The 27,343-nt window shown below is 39.2% G+C and overlaps 1 protein-coding gene across 2 annotated transcripts; it reads left to right on the top strand.

Moving 5' to 3' along the window:
• The first annotated feature begins 219 nt into the window (after positions 1-219).
• On the top strand, positions 220-26,433 carry LOC101855327 (actin-related protein 2/3 complex subunit 1A). 2 transcript variants are annotated; one of them, XM_005093777.3, is made up of 14 exons: positions 220-402; positions 3,734-3,807; positions 8,024-8,175; positions 9,143-9,248; positions 9,707-9,824; positions 10,772-10,831; positions 11,507-11,613; positions 12,227-12,329; positions 12,624-12,699; positions 13,373-13,473; positions 14,597-14,686; positions 18,067-18,156; positions 24,879-24,969; positions 25,867-26,433. In XM_005093777.3, exons 2-14 carry the CDS (start codon positions 3,741-3,743, stop codon positions 25,903-25,905), a joined length of 1,200 nt encoding a protein of 399 aa, XP_005093834.1. In that variant the 5' UTR covers positions 220-402; positions 3,734-3,740; the 3' UTR covers positions 25,906-26,433. The 2 variants fall into 2 exon arrangements, with proteins under 2 accessions (XP_005093834.1, XP_005093836.1); XM_005093779.3 differs by lacking the exon at positions 14,597-14,686.
• Positions 26,434-27,343: the final 910 nt, after the last annotated feature.

Below are 27,343 nucleotides of genomic sequence, written 5' to 3'. Positions count from 1 at the left end.
AAACCCTCGTTTGCATTCTGAGACATATCTTTTTTATCATTATGTTTCTAATATAATACTTTAATTAAAGAAAGAAAATAAAATCCCACGTTAACTTTCACAGTTCTTAAAAATTTAGATCTAGTGACGTCTCTTCTATGGTAGGATTTAACAAGAATTTGAATCATTTCTTTCACGTACGTGCTTCTATTTTGGGGGGCGTGGTCTCAGGTTCAACGTCTGCTACTTCCGGTTTCCGGTGGGCCGGTCGTTTCTCTCTGAAGTCTTGTGTGCTGTGTGCACTTTTACTTCCTAGTTTAGCTCCTCTTTCAACGAAGAAATTCGTGTAGACTGACCAGAGTCCGCGAATTTCTTCCTAATTCCACTCCCGGGTGTTATTCTGCTCATAAATCTCTGACAAGTGTAAGTATTCCCCATTAAACGTGTATATTATATATTATTATTATTATTAGAATGGTGTTTGCTAAACGAATAAAAATGAGTCAGAGGCTAGACTCTGCTGAGAGGTCTCTCGTCTCTTCTAATCTAGTCTAGATCTAGATCTAGATCTAGATATCTAGATCTACATCTAGATCTAGATCTAGAATCTAGATCTAGATCGACACTTACAGTACAGTGTTACTGGTCTTGATCTAAATCTAGATTCTAGATTCTATGTGGCGTCGGTGGCCTAGGCCTAGTGGTTAGGCTCTCGGACTCGCAACCGTAAGGTCGTGGGTTCGAATCCCGTCAAGGGCCCGATGTTGTGTCCTTGGGAAAGGCACTTTACACGAATTTTCCTCACTTCACCCAGGTGGGAATGAGTACCCGGCTATAGACAGCGAAAGATCTTGTCAGTTTGTTAGTGTTTGAGCGCTTAATCGGCTGCTTGCACTGTGCTTCCCGGGAAGCTGAGAATGTTTCGGAGTGTTCTATGATGGTCTGCTGGGGTAATAATATAGATCTAGTGTAAAGCGCATAGAGCCTGCTGATGAGTGGGGATATGCGCTATACAAATGCTATCTATTATTATTATTATTATCTAGATCTATAGTCGATGTGCCCGACCGCGGCGGTGACCCCAGCGTGGCAGTTGGTCTAGTTTCAGCAATTTCTTACCTACTACTTTTGTTTTTGTAAATTTAAAACTGCAGTGATGTCCTTTGCCCTGTTTCGTTTCTTTCTTTCCGGATCCATTGCGAACACGTGGCAATTTCGAACCAGGAAGTCGAAATTTTGTCGTACCAATTTTGACTTCACTTTTTTAGTTTTCAGGTGCGTTTGCACTTTTTATCACATATTAAAAGGGTGTTTCCTTATTATAAATTGATGTTTATTGTTATTTATTTGGTGGATAAATGGCTACTAATGATTTTGCAACATGATGTCTCGCGATTCAAGCATTTTTCATGTGTGGAGAGAAAATGTCGCGGTAAGGGCACTATGACAAATACTTTGTGCAGTAGCGGGGCAGTACTGTTGCGCAGGGTTTAGGGGTCAACAGAGTGAGAAAGAAAGAGAGAGGGGGAGAGAAGTGCACTACATTGTTTTAGTCAGTTTACTGATGTTGCTGTATTCATTTGTGTGTGTGTGTGAGAGAGAGAGAGTGTGAGAGTGAGTGTGAGAGAGAGTGACAGAGAGAAGAGAGAGAGAGTGACAGAGAGAGTGTGTGAGAGAGAGAGTGTGAGAAAGATAAAGAGTGTGAGAGAGAGGGAGTGAGAGAGAGAGTGTGAGAGAGAGGGAGTGAGAGAGAGAGTGTGTGAGAGAGAGAGTGAGAGAGAGTGTGAGAGAGAGAGAGTGAGAGAGAGAGTGAGAGAGAGAGTGAGAGAGAGAGAGGGGTGAGGGGGGGGGGGGGGTAAGAGACCTTTTACTACCTCATTTCTTATTTTGTATTTTGTTTTTTTTAACAATAAATGTTTTCATTATTTTCAAAATGAGTGGTCATTCTGAAAGCATGAATGAATGAAAACAATGAAAAACAAGTAAAGTATGCAAGTAACACAAGTTTCTCTCTGTATTATCAAAGAACCATAGCATGGAATGCCATGTACTGGGCAGGCAAAATGACGCGGTGAGGGCATAATTGCCGCGCACCGTAAAAAAAAATGACGCAGTCATGGCGCCTTGCAGCACTGCGGGCAATCGAGAGGCATTGCGATTCGACCTGGTCCCGGCACACAAATCAAGGGAGATCACTGCAATAGCATCCAAACTGAGAAGAAATGGGTCGGTCATGTGACCACCCGCGCCATTCGTGTTTTCTTCACGCACAAGAGTCACAGCCTTTTGACCTCATTAACTGCCACGGTCTGGCACATAGACTCTAGATCTAGTCTAGATTCTAGATATTTTTGACTGTTACACAAGAACACTCACCGTTTTATTTCCCCCTTACTGTATCATAAGCTAATGTCACTGCTACCTCCACCCTTAAAAGTAAAGACGCATCATGTTTTCATTGTCATTCTTTCTCAACTCATGAAACTTAAACTCAAAACACATAAAGCTACAGCGAGCACCTAGCACACCTCTGATTGGCCCAAATATAGATGACGATGATGTATTTCCTCCATCTATATTTGTCGTCTTCCGGGGTTTCCCCCTAGACTCTTGGGTTTCCCTCGCCAGTCACTGTTGACTAGATCTAGATCTCGCCGTGTTTTTTGTTTTGTTGTTGTATTAATTTGTGTTATCTTTTATAAACAATCTCAGCAATTTTCGTTCTATAAATTTACTTTCTCCACAAAGCTGCCCTCACAAACATGCGCACACACACATGCATGGGCACACACACTAGCGCACACACACACAAATGCTCACACAGCCCAGCCCAAGCAGTCGGCGATGAAACCTAGTGATCGCTTACTAAGCGGCAAAGCAGGCCCGCCACAGTGAGATCTAGATTCTAGATCTAGTCAACTGGCGAGGGAAGCCCTGGAAGACGACAAAAATAGATGGCGGAAATACATCATCTATATTTGGGCCAATCACAGAGGTGTGCTTGGTGCTCGCTACATAGCTTCACTTTTAATTCTAATATAAGATGTTAATAACAGTATCTTTTAACCAGTTTTACCACACATTCTTATTTATTATACTCCTGGACTGTAGGCTGTGCCATTTTTTGTATCTGCTGCATGTTTCCACTTTCCAACATTTTATTGGGAATTTGGGTCTGCTGATTGGACAACCACATTTCCAGATTACTATTATTTAGTGTAGTTTTATACTCTTATTATATTGTGATTTTGCATTCACAATGCCTTGATGGGGAATGCCCATGGAATCTAAAGATTCTGGTCGACCTACCCTTTCCTGTATTTTCCCATACAATTTTATGCTTTACAATTACAGTTTAGACTTTGAGATTTTCTTTAAAACTTTTTGAGTTCCACAGTGATTATCTGCAAATGTCCATTTTATTTCCCAGAAGAATCGGATAATTATCTTTATTAACATCTTATTAACAGCTTCTGAGTGAATGCTTTCTGTGATTCTATATATATGACAAACTTCATTTTCAGCTCAGTCTCATTTTTTCACTGTGGTCTAGTACTTTAGTTGTTATACATTGCCAAATGTGATTCAGTTTTAAAAAAGCGAATGAATATGCCATAGGCTTGGTGAACAGGAATGTGTCAGAAAATTGTCTTAAGTCGATTGAAATCAGAAATGATTTATAATATGTAATATGTATTTAACTGTACTATGCTTCTTTGTTTCACACATCTATTGCTTTTTTGTTTCATTACAGAGTAACAATGTCGGAAAAACACGAATTTGGAATTGCTCCAGTGACCTGCCACTCTTTCAATAAAGAACGCACTGGTTAGTATGAAGTATGCTTTGAGATTAATATCTGAATTTTGAAAAGTGATCACAAAGTATATCGTCGGCCTTGTGATAAAACCGACTAACCCCAGCGAGGTAAATTTTACAGAAGGAAAAAACTGTTTTATTTCAAAACAAAGGCGTCTAACGATAAATCAATGCTTTAAACACCTATAAAAACACTTTACCGAAAATCTGTAGACCTTTTTTTCCTTAAAAAATTGCTTTTAATGAAACTGTGTGGGTTAGACGATTATGTCGCTCAAATTTTCCTGGATAAAACCGACCAACCCTCAATTTTGTGGGTTGACCGGTTTTATCAGGAAGCCACTGCTGGCCTTGAGTTTGGTTGAGTGCAGCCAAGCCACACTTGACGGTAAGGTATTTGATCACTTGCTTCAATCGTCAAGATCTTTTGTAGAAGAAGAAGAAGAAGAAGAAAAAGAAGAAGGAGGAAGAGGGTGAGAAGGAGGAGGATAAGGAGAAAAAAGAAGGAGGAGGAGGAGTAAAAAGAAGGAAGAGGAGGAGGACTATATTATTGCTACCAACATACTATCAGCTGCTGCCATTTCAGTGCTACGGGGTCAATTCGGGCAAAAACAGCAGTCACAAAGTTGAACCTTTAATAGAAGTAGAAGAAGCAGAACACAGCAATGGGTATATTAATTACATTTAAAGTAGAAGAACAGGAGGTTGGAAGGGTAAGGGAGAGAAGCTACAGCAACAACTACAAAAACAACTACAACAACAACAAAAACAGTAGTAGCAGCAGCAGCAGTAGGCCTTTAGAATTTATGACCGTGTCTGACACGGTACTATTGACACTGGGTGGCCATTCAAAGGCCTGGAAAAAAAGTAATATTAAGAAAGAAATGAAAGTAGAAAGCCACACAAAAGCTCTGCTACCTCAGCAATGGTTTTGGAGAAGTTGGTTACATAATGATATATCATTATTCTACAAAAAGACTTTGTGAGTACCAAAGAATGCGCCAGCTTTCTCCAAGGTGTGTGGCTTGACAACTACTACTTTATTTAGTTTTCTCGACGATAGAAGAGCATGTCTGTCTCATTCTGTGTCCTATGGCTACAACAAGGCAATACGATAAAAGTTACCATTGTTTTGAAAGACTCTACAATAATCGAATTTGGCTTGATCGCTTTCAAAACTTCTTACTGAGGCAAAGTTTCATGATAATTGTGGTAGCATCGTGGTACGACGGCCTTCAACTCCAGTAGATGTTTATACTGGTTGGCAGTTATCTTCAATCTGTCTTTGCAGAGAGGTCCAGCAGTAACCGTCGTACACATGGTGTTCAGCTTTCTTGGTCCTTGCAGCGCCTGCCATCCATCATCAAAGTTCAGCTTGTACTGAATTTTAAAGACTGGAGTGTACTTTGATGCCTGCAAGTCAGTGACAGTAGGATCGCCTGCTTTTCTCCCTGGACGGATTGTTTAGTGCTCTCCGACCTTTGCGAAATCTTTGAAAAAGCTGTGGTCCAGGTACATAACTTCATAGGGCCTTGGGGGTGCGTCTGGCTTTGAGCATGATGTTCACGTAGTCCATTGGGATGTACATCAGTGCATTTTTAGCGATCGCTCAATAGTGCCATGGACTGAATCCACTTCCATTTGGGTATGGCCCTTGGGGAAAATTTCTGCTCAACTGTGATGTCAAGCTCTTTGGCCAGCGAAGCCATTGCACTCACCAGGGTGGCTTTCTGTTTTAGTAGTTGCGCCAATCACTGCAGATGATGAAGTGGTTGAAGTCAGTCACTTGCAATATCAGTTAGTGAGTCAGACATGATGAAAAGTGTTGAAGCCCAGACCAACTTCACTTTCAGACCAGACATATCATCTGGCGTCTCTGGTGGAAAGATCCTAAGTCGTAACATTGTGTACAGCCAGTTTTGTTTTATATAAGGTGGAAGTCTTTAATGATGAGGCCAGAAGGACGCACTGGATCTCCATACAAAGGACACACACAGCCTCCCTGTCCTTCTCCTTCTCTGGTCTAGCTGCAGCTTTCCTCATATTCATATATTTGAGCTGTGTGTTCTGTTTCTATGAGGTTTCCAGATTTGAACTTTGTACAAATGTCGCACTGGTCTTTCTTGGTTGAAAGTAAACCCAAATTGTTTTTCTTGAACTTTTGGCAGAACACTAGATAGCTCAATGTGGCTTTCACCCTCTCTGCAAAGTTCTCTATGTATACTTGATGCCGATCTGACGTTTTCTGGATTGTCATCTGTAGACAGGAGGATATCTTCGAAAGTTTGTCAAAATATTCCTCTTTATGGAACAACTTGTCATCCTTGGCTCTCTCATGGTGGGCGTGATGTGTTCTAAGGGGGTGGACCTCTTGGTTGTTTTTTTTCGGAGAAGACACTTTAAATAAACCAGTTGGTCAGGCCTGAGATGTTCTTGAAGATTGTTTTACAAACAGGTGTTCTTTGACCATTGACTCTTTTAAGTGGTATTGAAGGCTGTAATTTCTCCTTGGGTTTTCCCTTGCTGTGTAAGATCTCTTTTTGTCTATCATGTTTATCGTGGCATATACGTAGGCTCTCTTTTCTTTCCAAGAGAGTGACCAGTGATGTCATTGAATTTTGTACCAACCAGTTTACAGCTGCAAAGGACGTCAAGTTCACGTCCTGCTCGCTTCGTACCTTGACATGGGTAGAGGCATCCCCAGTTCTTTCAACCTCTTCCTTTTAGTTACCCCTCCAATCGTTTTCATGTCCTTTTTGCAGAGATCAAAGGTGACATAACTGTTGTATTGTGAGCTGATGTGACATTAGCCTGGTCACGTTGATCACTTTCCACAGCGCTGAGAGTAAGAGATGACGCAGCAAGAGTGGCATCATTTTATTGAATGTTATAGCATTATGTAAGCTAAGGTTTGATATAAAGATAAAGCATTAGGTTATGACACTGAGAAAATAATCTACTCAAAACACAAACGAAATGAACTTTCAAAGAAAGTCGAACGATGTTTCAGAAGGTAATGACTGCAATAAACACAGCAAATGCACTTTAAAAAACAACAATCGTTGGAGGCAGACAGGTCCCACAATTTTTTTTGGAGTGAGTTAGTAAAGGAGGAAATGCTATCTACTTCGTCCATTCAATTGCGAAGGAAAAATGAGTAGGAGAAGAGACAGTAGTCCGAATAGGGGAAAATGCCTTCACAATCGGGGAATTTCGAGTACAAAGACAAAGAAAAACACGCGGACAGAAAACATAGTTTCATATAAAACAAAATCCATAAAGATGCATTTCAAATACCGAAATTGTCACGAGATAAACAGTTCTGTGGGAACAGTGGGGAGTTTTAGTCATTAATAACATTATCAGCAGCATTAAAACGAAGAAAAAAGAGGAACCAACCAGATCTATATAACTCCCCAATGAAACCAACAAGAAATATTACACAAATATTCCTTTTTGGAGAGCTCCGACGGTTATGTGAGCAAATTCTGGACTATTACAGGTCTGAATCTGATGTCAAATGAAGTCCGGAGAGGAGTCGAAGCCGGGGTTAGTCGGTAACGTAGCAAGTGGCCCCTCATTGTTAGCGCGATAAAAACAGCCAACCCTCATTCCGTCCCTCGCAGGTGGGATAGTCGGAATTATCGGGCTAAAGTCCGATGGGTGCCGGGTTATGCGGTTTTATTTCTGTTTTAAAGACATTTCTAGACACAATTGAGATCTGTCTTTGAGTGAGCATATGAAATGGACAATTTACTATCGATAGGGCCAATAAAATTTTTTTGATATTTTGTGGGTTAGACGGTTTTATCACCAGGCCGACGATATAAAGAATTTCAAGTATTGTGCTGTCACTACCCTACTCTCTTTCCCATCAAGACAACTTTAAGATATATAGGCCTACATAAGAGACTTCATTATTTTACCTTTCAGCATTTTGTATATTTATAGGGAAGTAGAAGATTCTAGCATTTTGTATATTTATAGGGAATCAGAAGATTCTTGTACTCTTGATTTACACAGTGTGATGAATTAGGGATGGGATATACATTTGATACAAGAAGTGCAACAATAAGAAATCATAGTTAAGGTTATTTCTGTACTGTTTGATTCATATAATCTGTATTTTTAAAGTGAATTGAGTAAAATACCACATCCAGTGAATAAAAATCTGTTTATTTTTTCCTTTATGTTGAAATGTTTCAATAATTTTTCTGCTTTTCAGGTCTTGTCCTGTCCTTGAATGATTCAAATGTGAAAATCTACAAGAAGTCCGGGGCTAAGTGGCAGGAGACTGATACTCTCAGTGAGCACGGGCAACGGGTCACTGGCATTGACTGGGCGCCAAACAGTAACCGCATTGTGACTTGCTCAGCTGTAAGTTTTGTGTGGACAAACAAGAGTGTGAATATATATGCTGTGAAATGTGTTGTCATGGCTGGTAAAACGATTATAGTGATTTTTATAACAATACGTATGTGTATACCAAATGAATCAAGTTGTATTCCATTTGGACAAATGAGGATGTTTCTTTGAAATTTTCTGTAGAAAGCTAAACGGGTCTTGAAAATGTGTGCCTCGAGAAAGTAATCCACAGATGGTGATCTCTAAGTAGCTTAGCAATATTTTTGGAACTGGTTTGTTTCCCAAACAATTATTGTTTTTTTTGGTGTGTTTTAGTAGAGGTTTAACGGTGCTAGCAACTGCTTAAGGTCATATGAGCGCCAAGGGGTTTATGTCAACAGAGAAGTCCTTACAGGGAATCAGACTTACTCTGCTCACCTCTCTAGTTTCAACAGAACAAAGTCTGCTTCGACTATAAAGGCACCCCGGAAATAGCAGGTCACAAGAGTGTGACAAATATACAAAAGAAGTAGAAGAAAATGACGATATTAAGGATTTGGAAAGAAAAAGCAGCAGTTCCCTGTTGTAGTTTAGGCACTGTTATAAGCATGACATTCTTGGATCAGCCCATTTATAATTCTACTAGGCACTAGAACGAGAAATGTCCCCCCCTTTGGGAATGGCCTAAAGACACTTCAGTCAGTGGCACCGCTGCGGGGGGTAAACAAATATTTCTTGCTTTTGGGTTTGTTGATCTTTGATCTGAAAGACTTTTATCTTCTTTGTGTAGAAACTGGAATTTTTACATCTTCTAAGTGTAGCTGAATAAATATTTTGAACCTTTAAGATATTTGAATTTCTTCTTATTATTACTAATTGTGTTATTTGTTAAGATTGTTTCTGATTAAGTAGCCTCAGATTTCTCTCCTTACTTTTAATTTCTTATTTTGCTTGTGCCTTTAGTTGAAGTTGTTTTTAAAGTAGAAAAACTATTTTTCAGGATCGTAATGCCTTTGTTTGGATGTTAGAAGGGAACAAGTGGAAGCAAGTTTTGGTGATTCCTCGTATCAACCGAGCTGCTACATGTGTGAAGTGGTCTCCTAAAGGTATTTCAGATTCTTAGACTATTGACTGATTTCATCATTTGACTCAATCATCCACATGTTAATTCAAAATGAATGAGATGATCTATGAGATGGATTGAGGACACAACTCTCTTGCCCTTCTGTTATATCTTTTTTTCCCCCTTCAGCTCCAAGCTAGTCATAACTTTGTTGCTCTGCTTCATTCTGACTCAATAACCCCCCCCCCCCCCAAAAAAAAACCCCCCAACAACAACAACCCAGTTAAGTCACTTCACAGTACATATATGAAACTACAATATGAGCTAAATATTTGATGTGCTCAGGCACTGTATTCTTGCCAGATTATATCTGACAAGGACAAGTTGAGACAAATTACGTGGAAAAATGAACAACGCCTATCTGATCTGCTCTTTGAGCTGTAAATGTTGTATGTCCATCATCTCAACGGACGATTTAATTTTCTTTCTTTCTTTTTCTAGAGAACAAATTTGCAGTTGGGAGTGGATCTCGTCTGATTGCTATTTGCTATTATGATGTTGAAAATGACTGGTGGGTCAGCCGTCACATCAAGAAGCCAATTCGCTCCACTGTTACATGGTATGAAATATAAAGTGACTTTTAACGAAAAAAAGAATGATTTAAAAGCCTTTTTCTTCATATTTAAAGTTATGAGCAAAAGTAAAAGGTTAAAAATACATCTAAAGAATTTCTGAACACTTCTTCACATTTTGGTGATGAATACGTATGTTAGTTATTTGTTCAACAATATCTTCTGTCAGTAAATTTGTTTGTGAAAATATGTTTAGGACTGTATGTTGTGTGAGTGAGCGAGTGAGATGTTAAATTGTCTCACTATGTGCATTTGCTGACCTTTAATTTGTCATTAAGTTGAGTGATAATTCTGTATTGTACATCACTTTGAGCTTTCTGGAGATTAGGTGCTGTATAAATTCCCATGATTATTTTAGTAGTAGTAGTATTAATAATGGACTCAATGATTTCAAAAAAGCTAATTTAACACTTACAATACCGAAGGCTCATATAGTGAAAAACCCTCAAGTACCACACCAGTTTAGAACGCTGAATTTAAAAGAAACCTTGGCAGCCCAAGAAACACGCTTGAAAAATTCATAGAGGTTCATCAACCATTCAGCTATCGTATAGAGTGACTTCCTTTGGTATTTACTTCAGTGCAGTGCGTCCATTTGTTGTTTGATTATGATTATGTTTAGTGTTCCTGGTTGCGTCTGCAACTTATGTCGACAGCGGAAGTGAGCGCATACTATGACCTGGTGACTAAAGTCGCTGACAGTACTGTAAGTGTTAAAAAACAATTATGAAACTGCATCCAAAATTCTTTATCAATTTTTTTTTCTTAGCTTTTTTGTTTTGTTCAAAAGGTACAGAACAAAATTGAGATTGTAGCAGTAATTAGGACATGTAAGTGTGGGTTGAGGTTTATATCCAGTATTTGTATCAACACTGGCATAAGCAGAGAAATAGTCACATTATGTTCTCTCTCTCTCTGCTGTCTATTTATTCAGCTTGGACTGGCATCCCAACAATGTTCTCCTGGCTGCTGGGTCTACAGACTTTAAGTGCAGGTGAGTAAATGTGTTCACACTTTTCACTACATTTATTAGTTAAAATGTTTTTTAATAAATAACCATGGTAATGAGACTCTATATGCATTTATGCATTGATGATTTGAGAAATGTCAGTTATACCCATTTGTAGATGAGATGTTATGTGGAAGTACAATTTATTTGTTTTTTGTTTATACCTATTCTCTCACAGTTCCTCCAGTAGGACACTTTGTCCCCTTTGTTTCATAAAGAGGGCTCGTTAACATTTTAAACATTTTAGTAAACATTTAGTACATTGGCACATCGGCTACCCCAAATGTCACTGTAAACATTTATTGTTTGTGCCCCTTCTGAGCAATGGTTGTTTTTGAGTCTACAAAAATATTCGAAACTGAAAACTATCGTGTCATTATCAATGGTCATTGATGCATACTTCCAGTGGCATAAGTGGTACTCATTGCCTTTTCCACACTGATTCCAGACTGTAGAGAGAGGTGTAACTTTTATTTGTCACCATTTTCACCTTACTTTTTGGACAGCCTAACCGTAATGAATATTGATGTGAAATCATGTTAAAGTATCTTTAGATTGGTTTGATTTCTTATACTCATTAGGTGGAGTGAGCTTACTTTTAGACATTGTTCTTAAACGATGTAAAATTGCTGAAATGTTGCATGGTGATTATTTTTTTAGAGTCTTTTCTGGCTACCAGAAAGAAGTGGATGAAAAGCCAGGCCCTTGCTCGTGGGGTACAAAAATGCCATTTGGAGCTCTGATGGCAGAGTTCAGCAATGGAGGAGGTAGGGAGACCAGCTGGTCTTTTACTCATATATTACACAGTAGAAGTTATTGTCAGAGTGCATATTTTTCAATTTCTTTTTCTTTGAAATATATGGTCCAAGCTGCAGATGTCTGCTTCAGAGCATTGTGGCTACCTTTAGGGTTCTTCTCATACTTTATAATACAGCACAATTAACTTAGGCTTTCATGTGCTGGAAGTACACAGAGGTTTTCTCTTTTCTCTTTCGTAATGATGGACCCACAAAATGCGTTTGAATTTAAAGTTAAATGCTCACTTTAAATGTGATTATGAAGGTCTCTTTTTTCCTTTGTCATATATTCTTTTTGGCTGAAATTAATTTCCAGAAGATGCTTTCATTTTCCTTGTTTCTAGTCGCCAAAGTCCCTTCTGAACTCTATTCTTTTGCTTTCTCATGTATGATCATTATTCGACTGTACAGGTGGATGGTTGGAGGATGCTACTTGTGTTGGTCTGTTAATTTTCTCTCCTTCAGTTGTTTTTGTCTGTCTTTCTTTTTCGCCAGCACTAATTAACCTTTGCTGTGTCATTGTTTTTGTATTTTCTCAAACAACTGCTTGAGATGACAGTAATGTATTTCTTTTTTCTGCCAGGTGGTTGGGTCCACTCTGTGTCTTTCTCCCCCAGTGGAGATCGTGTGGCCTGGGTGGGTCATGATGCTAGTGTGTCTATTGTTGATGCCACCAAAGGAAATGAGTAAGTTCTTGGACAGTTTGATGATTATCCTCATTTGTCTATTAGTGTGTATGTGTGTCTTTTATTGTCTTTATTTTTTACCTTTTATAATAGTCATATTGTCCATTTGTATTTATTTGTAGCGATGAGTTTTGTCAACGGATGTCTCATTGTGCCATTGCTTTTCTAGCTAGTAGTTGTAGCATGCTTGTGGGGGGGGGGGGGGGGGGGGGGATTAGAAAAGAAAAGAAAGTCAAGAAATAATTTCATGGGTTTTTCTTTTAGTGAATTTCATATTTACTGATTTCTTTTCAGACTGCAGGTGATCAAGGGCGCATTTCTGCCTTTCATGAGCATTTCTTGGATCACTGAGAACAGTGTTGTGGCTGCTGTAAGTACTTTTTCTGTATGTACCCATGAAATAGAAATACATAAACATCATGTCTGACGTTTTTGAAGTATTTTATCTATCATTTCTAGAGCCTAGTATTCTATTATTCTCTATTTTTTACTTGTTTGCTGTCTTATCTTCTCCCATCTGTTTGTGGTCTTCGAAGTATCGACAGACTTCTCTTGTGCTTTAATACATAGGAAGTGATATACAAAAATGGAATGTCTCTAATCTCAGTCGAGGTAGAAGTTATGTAATGGCATTTTCTGACGCCTTATCTGTTTCATTTTAGTCTGTGCTTTATTTTACGGCTTCTGGTGGCTGTTGGGCTCTCGTGATGCCTTCTCATTTTTCTTTTTTTAAATCATCCCTTTTGTTGACTTACATATGTCTGACAAAGTGTGGCCACTGTGTAGCTGACTCACTGTGGACTAATTATAGCATAAGATTGATATTACTGAGCGCAAATCCCTTCTCAAAAATGGTCCTTCTCAATGTAACATTTTATTATTAAAACTATTGCTTTCCGAGACATTCTTAGCTTTCTAGGAACTCTGCCCCTATGTCTAATGATAGTGAATGATTATTTATTAATTGAATGGTTATGGTTTGATTTCTGAGATAAATTACTCCCTGAGAGATGAATAAAGATTGTCATTGTCCATTTTTGCAGGGCTATGACTGCAATCCAATGTTGTTCTCTTTCAATGGTGGGAAAATCACCTTGGTTGGGAAGCTTGATCAACCTCAGGAGAAGGAGTCCAGCACTATGAGGTGAATGCTATTTTGTAAATGGGCATGTACTTGTAAATCTCTCTCTTTGAGTTGTGAAAGTAAGACAAATTAAGGAAATGAGACTGTGTTTGTCCCCTGCTTAGGGAAATTTGTGATAAATAGACAATTTCAAACATAGGGAGACTATCAATACTGAGCCTTTTTTATACTGGGGGGAGGGAGGTGTGAGCTCATCTTGCTCAAGGACACACTCTTTGGGTCGCCATCTGAGAGTGTCCCAATTGACATTGCTTGGTATTCTAAACAAACCCCACATGCCAGTCTATTGGCCACAGCTTTTGGTTAAGAAATGTTAAGTCCAACAGATCTACAGCTTGTCGATAAGCGGACCAGTTGATGCGCTTAAACAGCTAGTGGAGTGAACGCTTGCCTGTGGCAGTTGCCCTCCTCAGCGGGTGGTAGTACTCGGGTCATGCAATGGTTTAGAGAGGGTGTTAACCATGGAGTGTCTTACCTAAGGAGTCTATGACATCTTGTTTGTAAGTATGTCTGCCTAACAGCAAGATCACAAAGGTCAGTCCTCATAAAATATGTATTACTGTGTATGATCATTTGGAAGGAATAATTAATATACATTTTTAAATAGTGCAATTTCTCAGTTTTGTGCAAATTGCATCAATCAGTGCGTTCTTGGGTTATCTGCTTTAGTTAAATTTATGGACTACTATTGGTTGTTTTTATGAATAGATTTAAAAACCATCCTAAAGTTCCGTCTTCTTGTCGTATGCTGATATTAAATTTTTTGGGGTATTTTTATCTAATACATTTGGGGGGGGGGGGAGGGGGGTAAAACAAGAAAACGTTTGTTTTGATCTTGTATGATGATAGTTGTCCTTGTATACCGTATGAAAAGTATGTAATTTGAGCACATTTCTTTGTTCAGACTGACATGCAAGAGGCTAAAAGTTGACAGATAAGCACCTGAAGCTTCCAGGGGCTGGGCGCTATAGAAATAGAAGTGATCTAGCCTTATTATTATTATTAGATAAATCATGATTTCTAACAGTGTTATAAATTTACGTTGTTTGTGCATATACCTCTTCTCTCATTCTATCTGAAATTTGAATTAATGTCAATGAGCTAAAGGCCAAAGCTTTGACAGGTTACCAAGTGTAAGTGATGCGGGTAATGAGAACGGCACCCAGAATTCAGATGCGGAAGATGAAGAGAGCGAAATAGATGTGATTGCAAGGTTTGGAGGCATGGCAGTCAAAACCATTAACACTAAATGCATATTTGATGAAGGCATTGAATTGGTGATTTTCCCAGATTGCCGTTCTGTATGTTGATTTGTGTACTTTGAAGACCTTGAATTTGTGACTTAATTGCATTGCAGTTTGCGTGCTTTCAATTCCAATTTTTTAGAGAAAGAAGTCTCGAATTAAATTTTTTTTTTTTATCATGCATTTTTTAAACTTATGAATGTGTTTGCTCCTATTTGTTTAATTGATCTTAAAATCACTTCTATCTTGAATGCGGAGATGCATGTTTGTGTTAACAAATTGATGGTGTACAACAATGAAAGTGAAAAGTGTCAGGAAAAATTTAGACCATGGCAGCACAGATTGAGTGAAACATTAGAGAAAAGTAAAATGAGGATGGGAATTTTTAAAATTGTTACAAAAATCAACAGCTTCAAGGACTTCCAGTTAATTTAAGCGACAGATGGTTGAGAGGGGGGATCTTACGCAATGTGCTTGAAGACAAAGAGTTCAAGCACAGGTTTACAGTCTCAGAGGAATGTGATAGTTTTAAGTCTCTGTTCCCCATGGCTTGAGCTGTCACACCTTGGAAGTAACTTAGTGAAAGGGGACGAGCAGAGCGCTTATTTCTTCTAGCTGTTGTTAAAACTACAGGTTAAGTTATTATTTTCACTGGAAAAATTGTTTCTATACATCAGTGGTTAAGTGGAGTCTGTCACAATGATTGCTGATCGCAGGTATGCCCTCGTATCCTGTTGTCAGTTTCATTTGACACTTATTTCACCTATTACTCTGCACATGAAAAAGGTCTTTATCATACTTACTGTAACTGACTTGAGTTATTCCAATTTTTCAAGGTTTAGGGTGTGTACTCTGGTGTTTTTTAGAATTCAGTTTTGCCAAAAATGCCCATGATACACTCCTGAGATTGAGCTCTGTATAGAAAAAACAAACAAACATGTTTATATTAATGTTTGCTACTGGCATGGTACAGTGGAGTCCACTTATAACGAGTCCGGAAAAAACGAGAAGTCGGTTATAAAGACACTATTCTAAAACCATTTTTATTTCTCTTTTTTATCTTTGTAAATAAAATACTGCTATAGCGCAGTCAGACAAACACGCCAGTCGGTTATAGCGGAATATTGCTGCTGCTGTGCACAGCGTATAGGCCAATTATACATATGTAAAACCTCGCCAGTTGAGAAACTTATTGGTGATCTAGCGAAACAAAGAATGGGAGAGCCCAAGTGTGTCAACGATGAAGGCCGGAGCGAATGAGTGGGGAGGGTGTGGCATGCGCAGACAAGCAGAACGCATCGCATGATAGGCCAGCATAAGCCTACTTTATATTATCAAGGCCTACAACGCCTCTCACTTCTCTGATGCGGGGATGGAGAGGTTACAATGCTGTGATGGAAAGAGCGAATGTGTGACGTGCGTAAGCTGACGGAATGCACCTCAGGGTGTGGTGGGGTGGGGGAAAACACAGCGGGCGAGTTAGCCCAGAGCCCTTTCTTTCTGATCGCCAACGCCGAGCTGCCGGTCAACATCGCTAGATCTAGCGCTAGAGAAAGAAACCTGATTCGATTTTTTATCGAGTAAGACCTAGAGGGCATGTCGAAACAAAATCATCATCAGGGGAGATAGTAAAAGTAAATAAACAGAACACCAAACTCATAGATTAGGCCTACTTTACAGTTTCCCTTGAATTTATTACTGGATCCCTTATAGCGAGAATCCTGCTATAACGGACATTTTGCTCCGGTCCCCTCCCTCTCGTTATAACAGGATTCCACTGTATAACAAATGTCTTAATTGTTGACTGTTTGGTGTAAAGACATAAATTGTCTTTTGAAAGATGCTGAACAAAATGTAATTTACAGTCCAGCAGTTGCTATTAAAGTCTCTCCTTATCTGAAGCATGTGGAATGAACTTGTGTTCGTCATAATATGGTTTGCTTAATTAACCTACAGCAAGTTCCTTTCTGATAACAGAAATATTTCCAGAGGTAAGCCTATCAGGATAAAGGAAGGGTTTGAGTGATTTCAGTTAACATAATGTACTTTTTCTGGTAAGCGATTTAAATGGAATGCAGCTGACAAGGTACTGTTGTGTTTGGAGGCATCCTGTTATTAAAGAAAGACATTTTAATCTCATATTTTCCTTTTCACTAAGTTATGTTTAATGTACAGATATGGGTCGATCTTAGTTTTAATCATCTGCCCTCTCTCTCACCTGACAAAATGTCAAGACCTATCTTTCTATTAAAACTTCTTTGTCATTTTATACGAGATGGTTTCTTCTGTTTGCTGCACTCTCCCGTCCTTATAATCTTTTCTGTGGCAATGCCCTCTCTGTCCATAAAGTAAAACTTTTGTTGTTAGTTAATTTGACAGGGTTTTTTTTTTATTTGAGCTCCTATTTGTGTGCAAATTTTATTTTTTAAATTGATGAAATTCATTCGGTTATGTCCATTTGCATGGTAAATATAGAAGGATAGAGAATGCTGTATCCGGTTTAATAATGTGAATAGGCCCCTGAGTCAATCAATAACATTGGATGCTTGTGTGTGTGCATTGATGAGATAATCTGAGGAGAAGGCAGCGTCTGATGCTTGCACTGCCAGTCGTTTCATTGTGTTGGCATTACTTTTTATAACATCCTGATGGCAGTCTTAGTGTTAAAGAAAGTTTTCAGTTGGAAACAACTTTGTTTTTGTATGTTTTTACAATATTGGCTTCAAGCCATTGTTTTTTAAAAATCTTTTCTGAATTTTAACTTGTTTTATCTGGCCACAGAAGTAGGCCCTACATGATTTATTATGTACGTGGAAAGTTAAACATCTCAGTTCTCGAATAAGCCTTGGGGCGTGTCAGGGCCGACTTTCTGACTTTGTTACACTGTTATCATGTGCACGTACTCATGATGGAGACTTCCATTGTGTTAAAATATGTACGTGTGTTAAATTTAATTATGATGTCTGATGTTAAGGTGATGGATGTTTTAATGTAAGAACATATTTTCATGGGACCTTTCCTTTTCTACTTTAGGTAGGGTTTGTCCTTACCATAAAGGTTTTGTATTTCACTGTTGTAAAGAAGAAATTGTTGTTGAACATTATAGTGTTTGTCAAAACCAAGAGACAAACAAATCAGTGAAGGGATGGAGACATACGAGTATTTTAGGTATTATTCTGTAAAAATAGAATAGAGACACTTGTTTTCCTTTTATTTATTAAAAAAACAAAACATTTAATATTAATGTTGAGAGCTTTTCAGAATTTCTTTTTCCAAAATTATTTTTGTGTAGCTGACATTTCAGTGCGGGCATATTGTGAAATATTTATTGTTAATCTTTATTTTCCAGTGCCATGAATCGCTTCAAGAACCTGGATAAGAAAGCCACTGCAAGTGATACAGCCACTGACCTGAAGACCCAGCATCAGAACACAATCACGTAAGTCACATGCTCTTTTTCATGGCTCTTCTCCTACTTGTATACAGTAGGAAGAACAGGGGTCAATGGTCAAATTTTACTCCCCAGGAGTGAACAGTGAGAGGTTGTGCAATGTTTTGCTTTTATGTATAGGTCTGTGGCATCAACATGGACTGTTTCACTCTCTATATTGGCCGCTGCAGTATTTGTTTTGCGTGTGTGTGCTAAGGCAAAGACTAACTACACCTCGAGCTCTTGTCCAAATGTCTGTTCAGGAAAAGATATGGCTAGCTGTTTACTTGTAGACATAAAGTGCTTTGTAGCAGTTGTGCTGCAATCAGTCTCTAATCTGTCCTCAGAGAAATTCGCGCTCGCAACCCGCAAGTTGCGCGGGCAACTTTTGCCCTCAGCGCAACTTTCGCGCAACTTTTACCATTTTCGTGAATTCACGAATTTTAGCCAATTTCCCCCAAAATTTGGGAAAATAAAAGTAAAATTTCATTAAAAACACGAAATTTTCTTCCACGACTAAAAATAACGACGTCAAGGGGGACAATTCGCTCCTTCGCACCACGGGGTTCCCCCCGGCGCCCAGTGACCCGGACCAGGTCAGGTCGGGTCGGGATGATTGCCCGACTTGTACCCTGAAAACAACGTGTTTGTTTTGAAACGAGTCGGGCACGATCGACTTGTGCCACGATAGCCGCTTTGTACCATCAATCTGGCGAGCAAACCGACCAAATAGTCTTGTTTGAACTGAATCATCTTCTATAGACCTGCATGTTTGCCGACAATCGTCTGAAATCCGACAATCGCGACGCGACCCGACCCGCGAGGCGGCCGATGCTATCGCTAGGCCCACCTGTATCAGTCAATGTGCGTAGTGCGAGGCCTGGCCGACTGCCTGTGTCCCCCTTTTCTCCTGTCGGCTTTGTCGGCACTTTCGTTTTCGTACCGACCGCCGACGCGCGCACCGCCGACTGCCGACGTCGGCGCTTCCGACATAATTGTCGGAACCTGAGTAGAAATGCGAATACGAAAAAGGACGACGACCTAAATTATTTACTTTCAGTTTCGTGCTCGAGCGGCCATTTTGAATTTCGTTTTGTTGACAAATTCAATTGTTCAGATCGTGTGGATTCATTCCAGTCCGACTCACTTAGATAATATACTCTAGATCATTATAGACCTCAATGGAGGATTCATATTCCAATTCTATTTTGTCAAACCCTATCAAAGGTTGTGCTTTAATATTAATGTTGGTAAAAGGCATTTCATCAGGTGCGTGAATTATTTATTTATTTAGAATCTAGACTCAGCTGAGCCCCTCTGTTCGGAATCGGATGCGGATTTCTAGATCTAGTTCAAGGCCTATTCCTAGATCCAATTCACTTGTTCTTCTAGATCTAGATTTAGATTTATTTAGTTTACCAGATCTATATGGAGTATTCATATTCCAATTCTATTGTGTTATTGTATCAAACCCTATTATTATAGATGGCCGTCGTTATTCGGACTGGAGTCCGAATATGAAAAAATGTTATTCAGACTCGGGTCCGGAAAAAAGGAAGTGTCTTCGTTCTATAGATCTAACGTTCAGTGCTTCCAATTTTCCGCCATTTTTTAGTTTTCCCCACACCTTATCTGCCGATCCAATGCCCGCCGCCTCATTGATACGCCCCCCCCCCCCCCCAACGTTTCCTACTTTCTTTGTTGTAGAAAAAGGTAAAATTGAAGATTAGCAGACCACCTGGCACCTGCATATTATTAGCTGTGTAAAAAAAAAAGACCGATTCGTTCAAATACACAAGCCTGTGTCATTCGATTGTTTACCAAGAAAAAGTTGTGTTGCTGTGTAGAGCTGAGCATACGGCAACTTTTGATTCCATAGACCAGCGCACAATTCATTACGTAGATCTACGTCAAGACTAGCTTATTATTGTAATAATGATCAGTTGCCAGGGGAAAAAGACTGACGCGTATGCGACGTTCAAAGCCCGGACCGATAGTGCCCCCCCCCCCCAAAACCACCCTCCCCGACACGCACACAGCCACACGTGTGCAGGCCGCCCATCCGACCCCGACACACGCTAACGAGCCATCTTTAATTAGCAATGACCACGAAAATCCTTTTTTTGCCAGAAAATGTTTGCAAATAGGTGCATTTTGTAGCTTTATCTTCACTGAGCATAGAACTTTTTGAATTTTTAAAATCCATCAATAAACAAAAAAGTTACGGATTTTTTAATCAATTAATTTCTGGTACACTTTTATATAATGAAAAAACCCCAAAATATGGGACGTTCTTTGGTGAGTTTTGAGACAATATTCGTCATAACTCGCTCATTTCTCTGAGTATTAAAAAGAAACTTGGCAACCCAGTACATTTTCTAGTGCAGAATCTAGTCCTGCTTTCAGATTTTTCATAGCTATCCTATTTTTTGAGTTATGAAGACGTTTATAGGTAAAAATGTTGGTCTTTTTCGGTGCGTTTTGAGACAATATTTGTCATAGCTCGCCTATTTCTTTGAATATGTAAATGAAACTTGGCAGTCTAGTACATTTTTTAATGCAGAATTTAGTCATGCAGTCAGATTTTTAATATCTATCATACTTTTTGAGTTGTAAAGACATTAACAGGTAAAAAAGTGGCGTTCTTTACAGATTTACAAAGATTATCAGTCATATGTTCTCCCAAAGTCATATTTGAATGAAACTTGGCAACATAAAAGGTTCTTCCTTGCCAAGCAATATTCTGGATCAATTTGTCACAAAAATGTAAGTAGAGAGCTACTAATAAATCCAGTTTTGTACTAGTAAAAGCATGCATACTTTGTTATAGAAAATAAGATCGTCTCTGTGTATATCCATTGTTGGACAGTGTCCTATTGTGTGGTAGATTAAGATGCGTTCAGATAATATAGTTTACAAGTCATGGGAATATTTCGCATGTGTAGGCTACAACTCATACAATAAATGTAACATATTTACACCCCCCCCCCTTCTCTCTCTCTCTCTCTCTCTCTTTCTCTCTCTCTCTCTCTCTCTCTCTCTCTCACGAGCGCGCACTCACGCACGCACGCGTGAACGATAACAATGTATAAACGGGACTATCTTCCCAGACTGGACTAAATAAGTACCATACTCTTTAATAACAATCTTAATGCCTCACTTTTCCCAAACAGAGCACACAGGACGAGTCCAAGTGTGTGCTTTCTCAAGAGGGGGGAATAGGCTTTCATAACGCAAACACAATGCCATACCACTTCTCAAGAAGTTTGCTTTTCTGTTTCTATTCTTCTGTCATGCAATCAAGCAAATAAAAATGACTACATCTATTGTATTGTGACTAAAATGCAACAAAAACGCAAGTTATCAAGGCCCCCGTTTAGTTTTCAAGTATCCTTCCCCCCCTTTCCATTTCACATAAGCGGGGCCTCGTTTGTAGCGCCCGAGGCGACCGATGGCTGATGACGTCACTCAGTGGAAATTTCCACGCCGCTGGCCGTTCACCCAGCACGCGCAAATGGCAATGTCGCTTTTTTCCTTAGTTACTCCCACATTTTTAAAGATTACGCCAAAACCGCTAAACACAGAAGCATGAAATTTTAAGGGAATAAAGAAAAATGGTGTACAACGTATCAGTCAGTTTGACAAATCACAGCTCCGAAAAACCTTCAAAGCGCACCACATCAACCACTTTCGAAAACGTTTTCGACTGCTTCTAGGATGGGTACAATGTTGTCAAACTGCATACTACGAGATTGACCTCTTTTCTGATTGGCTGCCAAGTTTCATTCATATCCATTCACGAGAAGCGGCGTGAGAGCGAGTTGAAGACAACAACCTTTGCGTTACGGGTGCCAAAAATCGGCAGAACAAAATGCGCTCGGTGGGCATTGCTACTTTAATTGCTTCTGATGACCTCTTGACAAATAAACATTTATTAGAAGAGCTATAACTTTTCAGGCCGGCCTCAAATTCATCGTAAGATTAAAACTCGGCTCCTGCACAAAACACCTTTTTGCCCGAAGTGATCCCGGTCTCTACCCAGCCTGAGGCGAGTCACGAGTGAGGCAGGACAGGAAGCCGGATTCACGAGTCACAGGAAGTCGGAAGTGATGTCATGCTGGACAAGAATCAGAGTCCGAATAACATTTTTTCATATTCGGACTCGAGTCCGAATAATCACTTCGATTATAGATCTAGCAATATATGTAGATGTAGGCCATTATATTATGCTCCTTGTAAGCCTTGTTTGTTTTGGAGTGTGGTTTTTTAATTTTAAAAATGTTTTTCATTTTGGACTTGTGCTGGCCTTTTCACATGAGGCTCGTTGCAGGTTCATTTTTGGGGTAGGCCTAGGGGTAGGGTTAGGTCTCTTCTTTGTTGTGTTTGTTGGGGTGGTCGCTCGTTACTCGGAAGTCCTTCCTTATGACACCCACAAAAGCTCTTTGGGGGGGGGGGGGTTGCGCAAAATTTTCAGACAATCTGGTTGAGGCTCACATGCAGGTCTACTTCTAGTCTAGCTAGATCTAGAGTAAATCAATCGTAAACACGGTCGTCTGATTATTTAGCTTGCTTGGTTCCGTAGCACCAGGTAGATAGATCTGGTATAAAAATTTGTGAAAGACTTTAAATCTTAGGCTAGGAGGCTAGATCTAGACATTGATCGATTCACCCAGAAAACCCCTAAAGGTGACATTCAAGTAATGAAGAACGGGGAGGGGGGGGGGGGTTGAACCAATGTAAGATTACAATTTTGTTAGGTGAAAAAATAATCAAAGAAAACCTAATTTTATGACAACGTATTTTTAAAAAAATAATATAAAAAGAGAGTTACTGTACACTATTCACTCAGAGTAAGTTCGAGCGGTAAGCACGGCATTGTGGCGATGGGCCTTAAGCGGCAAGCACGATATATAATATGTCATCTCGCACTTTATACACTGGTAGATATCTGGGCTACATGACATGTAGATCTAGTCTAATTTTGATTACACCGGTGCAGTTAAAGTGGTAAAATGACACGATAAGTTTTTCTGGAAAAGTTCCGCTTGTTCCGTATTTTATTGTCATGTCACATGACGTGTGTATGCATATTTTTCATAATTTAAAAGTAAAGCGCATAGCTGAGTGATTGTAACACGGATTTGCGCAATATAAATTCATATTATTATTAAAAGCGATTAAAAGCGTATAACGTAATATTACGGGATTGGGGGAGGGAGGCGGGGCGGGAAAGTTTAACTCACCTCAGATGGGTCACACAACAGTTGCGTGATCCCCGCCGCGACGCTGGCGACGGGTCTCACAAGCCCTGCGTGACCAACTTTGGAATTTTTTTTTCGCTCTACAAATCACGCACGGATCGCGAGACCCGCCTCGTACCCTTGTTTGGCCAAGCCTGAGCTACTTAGACTTCGTTTCGTATCTCTGGGCCCGGTAGTTTTTAAGTTATTGAAGGTGAAGGACAGTGACCCCAACTGGGGTTGAACAGACCGGAACTCGCGCTTTGTTTTTTTCTATACAGCTGATAGTAATCCGACAGTCGCGTCGTAGTAACGGTCGAAGAAGTCGCATGAACAAGAATCACATAATTTCGCCGTTTTCTATACTTCTGTGCCTTTTACTAGTTCTAGTGACTCAGAATATGATGTGTCTAATAGTTAGGATCCTGGATATGTACCCGAACATGGCCCGAGTCGTAGTTCTAGGGCTAGATACCACTAGTACCGGTGTTGTTTTTCGCGCAACGAAATCACAACGTCGTGCCGTACATCTGTCAAATGTAATTCAGTGTATGGGTCTGAATCAATGCACAGACCAGCTTTTATATTTTCACCAAACACTTGCACATGTATACAAATCAAACCAGAACACTTTGAACTTTTATTTTTGTTGTTGTTGTGAATTTTTCGGAAAATCAAATTCATGCCAATTTTTTAAAAATCATACAAATTGAAGTATTAGACTTAGACAACTTTAGTTTTTTTGTATTAGATTAAGCTTGAATGTTACTTTACTGTGTCAAAAAATGATTACAATAGGGTAATTCTGAGAGTTGTGGTGATTTATTGAAATACCCCCAAAAACGCCAGTCTTCAACGCTTGTGACTGGTGAAAGGGCCCAGTGGCAAGTGAGTTAAAAGAAAGTGTAAGGGAGGGGGGGGGGGGGGGGGTCCCAAACAAAGTGTAAGATTATATTTGAACAGCCCCAAAACCACGCTGGTCACACCTGCCCCACGTCAGCGAGAGTTTATTAAGGACCTGACACACGTGTCAGGGGACAAACTGTTTTTGTACACCATGCAGTTTTTTTTGGTGCTTTTTTAAACTTCTGATTTCGATCTAAAAAAAACTCATATTGGTTACTTTTTATTGCAATGTGCATAGTAACAGTGTATTCCAATAGTCTGTGACATTGTTTTAGCTATACACGTCTTGCAACTTTTCTTGCAACTTTTGCTAATTTTTCTTGCAACTTTTTGCAACTTTTGCTATTTTCAAATGCAACTTTCTCTGAGGACAGTCTAATTCTCAAAAGCAAGAGCTAAAAAATGGTAAGCTGAATTTTGAGAAAAAAATTATAATAAAGATAATAATAATAAGAGATTTGATAAAGCCTTTGAGGACAGTGACCTTTGAAGTGAGATAGTAATAAAGGGAACAGTAGACCTGTACATGTGCGTTGCCCAGCTCTTGTAGATGACAGCTCTAATTGTCCCCTTGCCTCTCCTCAGCCAAGTGTCTATCCACACTGGCAGCAAGTCTGATGCCAGCAAGATTGTCACCACTGGGGTTGATGGTGCCCTCATTCTTTGGGATCTCAGGGTGAGTTCTTTTGCATTTCATTATTTACTTATTATCTGTTTCTGTTGAGTTCATTTTGTTTTGTAAAATTGTAATGATGTCCATGGTATCTTTTATTCTTTCAAAAGTTCTACCTTTTGAGGTAAAAATCATGTACAGGAAATATATTTTATTATTATCTACATATGTGTCGAGGGTGCGGTGGCTGAAGCAGAAAGTCCGGGTTTGAGCCACGGTTTGGACACAAATTTTTTCGCCCCCTCCTTGGACAATAAACAATGGTTGCTCTACGTTGGGTGCTCTATAGTATGTATAGTGTCAATAGTATAGCATCAACAGCAGTATTATGTCTCCTTTTTTGTCTCAGCTGTGGTTCAAATACTTTTATCTACGATTTGTATCAAACCCTGAACACTGAGTTGCTGCTTTTGAGGCTTAAAGAACAAGATTAGAAAAAGTGTCTCATAAATCTATTTAACTCTTTTGAGGAGGTGATTAAAATCAAGCAATGGCACTGTCTGGACAAAATTATATTTGAGGGACAAAGTCACACAAAATTAAAAAGGTCTGCAGAGTGCTGGCTTCTAAAAGTTTCAATTTTTCCATATATGCATACATGTACTGTACATCAGTGGAAAGGTAATTCAATTCTCAAATGGGTAAAAAAAAACAAAAACATGTTGAATTACAATATTGGCTGTGTATAGCTACAGACTTACATTGCAGCCAAGAATTGAGATCTAGTACTTGTAGGCCAAGTTGAGTTTTCCAATGTATTGCCATTATCTATCCTGTCCAGGAAAGTAAGCAGTGTATTGGTGGGGTATCTGCAGTGAGTTAATAGTATAGAACAAAGGCTCATTTTTATTGAACAAAAGCTCATCTAATTCATCTATGCTTTATTTTTCCTTTTACCAGTCTCTGGAGAAGAGCATTCAAGGCCTTCGCATTTCCTAAGTGGATAGGACAAAGTGACATCTGATGTGATCAGAGATGTTTTGCCTTGCACAGAATGTGGATGCGATTTGTCATTTCTTTCTTTTACAGTACCCTCTTATTAATAAAGGCTCTTTTATTCTTTCTGCCAAATTGATCATTGTTTTTACCTGTTTGTACTGGATTGAATGAAATATTTCAAACTTGTCCAATTGAATTTCAGTGATCGTAATTATTGTAGGTGAGGTGTAATTTCTTTATGCAGAAAGAGAAATGATGTTACATTGTTTTGCTCTTTCTATTTTTTAGTTACATGCTATTGTTTGTCGTCTCTTGAGTGGAAGAAAATTGTTAGATATATGAACTGATGAAGAGGTCAGGGGTTTTTTCTTATATTTATCAATCACTGAGATACAGTGATGATTTCTTATTCACCAAAATATTCCAGTGTTGATAAAATTGCTATTATGTTCACTCATATGTTGAATTACATTGCATAAAAGTATTTCAATAATATTAAAGAAGTGAAAGACCATTCATTCACCTTCATAAGGTTTGTTTTTCTGTGTCAATTTCTATTAATGGATGGAAATGTGTAGGCCTAGTCTATTTTGCTTAGTTATTAGAAAGTGTTTCCTGACACCAAAGCTTTGCCACCAAGATACTTTAACCCTTTCATGACCTATATGATGTAAGCCGTTCGCCATTTTTGGGGTTAAAATGGTAGAGCCAAGATGCTGCTGTGATGTATGGTGTTCATCATGCATTGGGAAGGGTAAGGACCATGATGTCGAACGGTGTTCGTCGTAGGTTGTATTCTACATACTATTTCTATTAGATGCATTTCATACAAATTTCAGATTCATATTTAGTGATATTATTCCGAACTAAGAAATCTTTTCCTTTTACACTTTTAGAGATAGTAATAGTAGTATTCACAAACCAGGTCTGATTATAGGCAACTGACCATTAAATCTAGTGCTACTCTTTGTCCCTGGGGATCCAAAACTGTGCCTGGTGCCGGTGGAGCATGAACCAACCCTGTGTCATGAAGGGGTTAAAGAGGAAAAACTTGAAGAGAAAGAGAGAGCGGAAGAGATATCATTTATAAGCATTATGGTACAGTCCGTGCCGGCTTTAAGCACGCTGGCCTTAAGCATGTTTCGGACTCAAGCACGCTAAACGGCTCTTACCGAATTTTTGCTATATAAATTACACGCCTTTAAGCACGGTAACTTCGGCTTCAAGCACACTTCATTTACAAGACAGTCAATATTTTCATGATGGCTCTTCGAAGTTCGAACAGTCTACACTGCAGCAGTGAGTGTGTCAAGCAAAGCTACACACGACCCCCCCCCCCCCAAAAAAAATACAAAGAGAGCCGGGGAGACGAGAAGGGGAGGCTGGCTGCGATTTCACCTTTGACCCCCGCTTTCCATTAATCCTGATTGTGCATCAA

This window comes from Aplysia californica, unplaced genomic scaffold, assembly GCF_000002075.1.
Source record: "Aplysia californica isolate F4 #8 unplaced genomic scaffold, AplCal3.0 scaffold00069, whole genome shotgun sequence".
In the NCBI taxonomy this organism is placed as follows: domain Eukaryota; kingdom Metazoa; phylum Mollusca; class Gastropoda; order Aplysiida; family Aplysiidae; genus Aplysia; species Aplysia californica.
The sequence above is the reverse complement of the archived record's forward strand: the minus strand, read 5'-3'. Positions and strand labels throughout refer to the sequence as shown.

Coding starts and splice junctions, on each gene's coding strand:
- LOC101855327 (XM_005093777.3), top strand. CDS start 3,741: ATGTCGGAAAAACACGAATTTGGAATTGCTCCAGTGACCTGCCACTCT. Junction 8,176..9,142: donor GCATTGTGACTTGCTCAGCT/GTAAGTTTTGTG, acceptor ACTATTTTTCAG/GATCGTAATGCCTTTGTTTG. Junction 18,157..24,878: donor CAGCATCAGAACACAATCAC/GTAAGTCACATG, acceptor GCCTCTCCTCAG/CCAAGTGTCTATCCACACTG.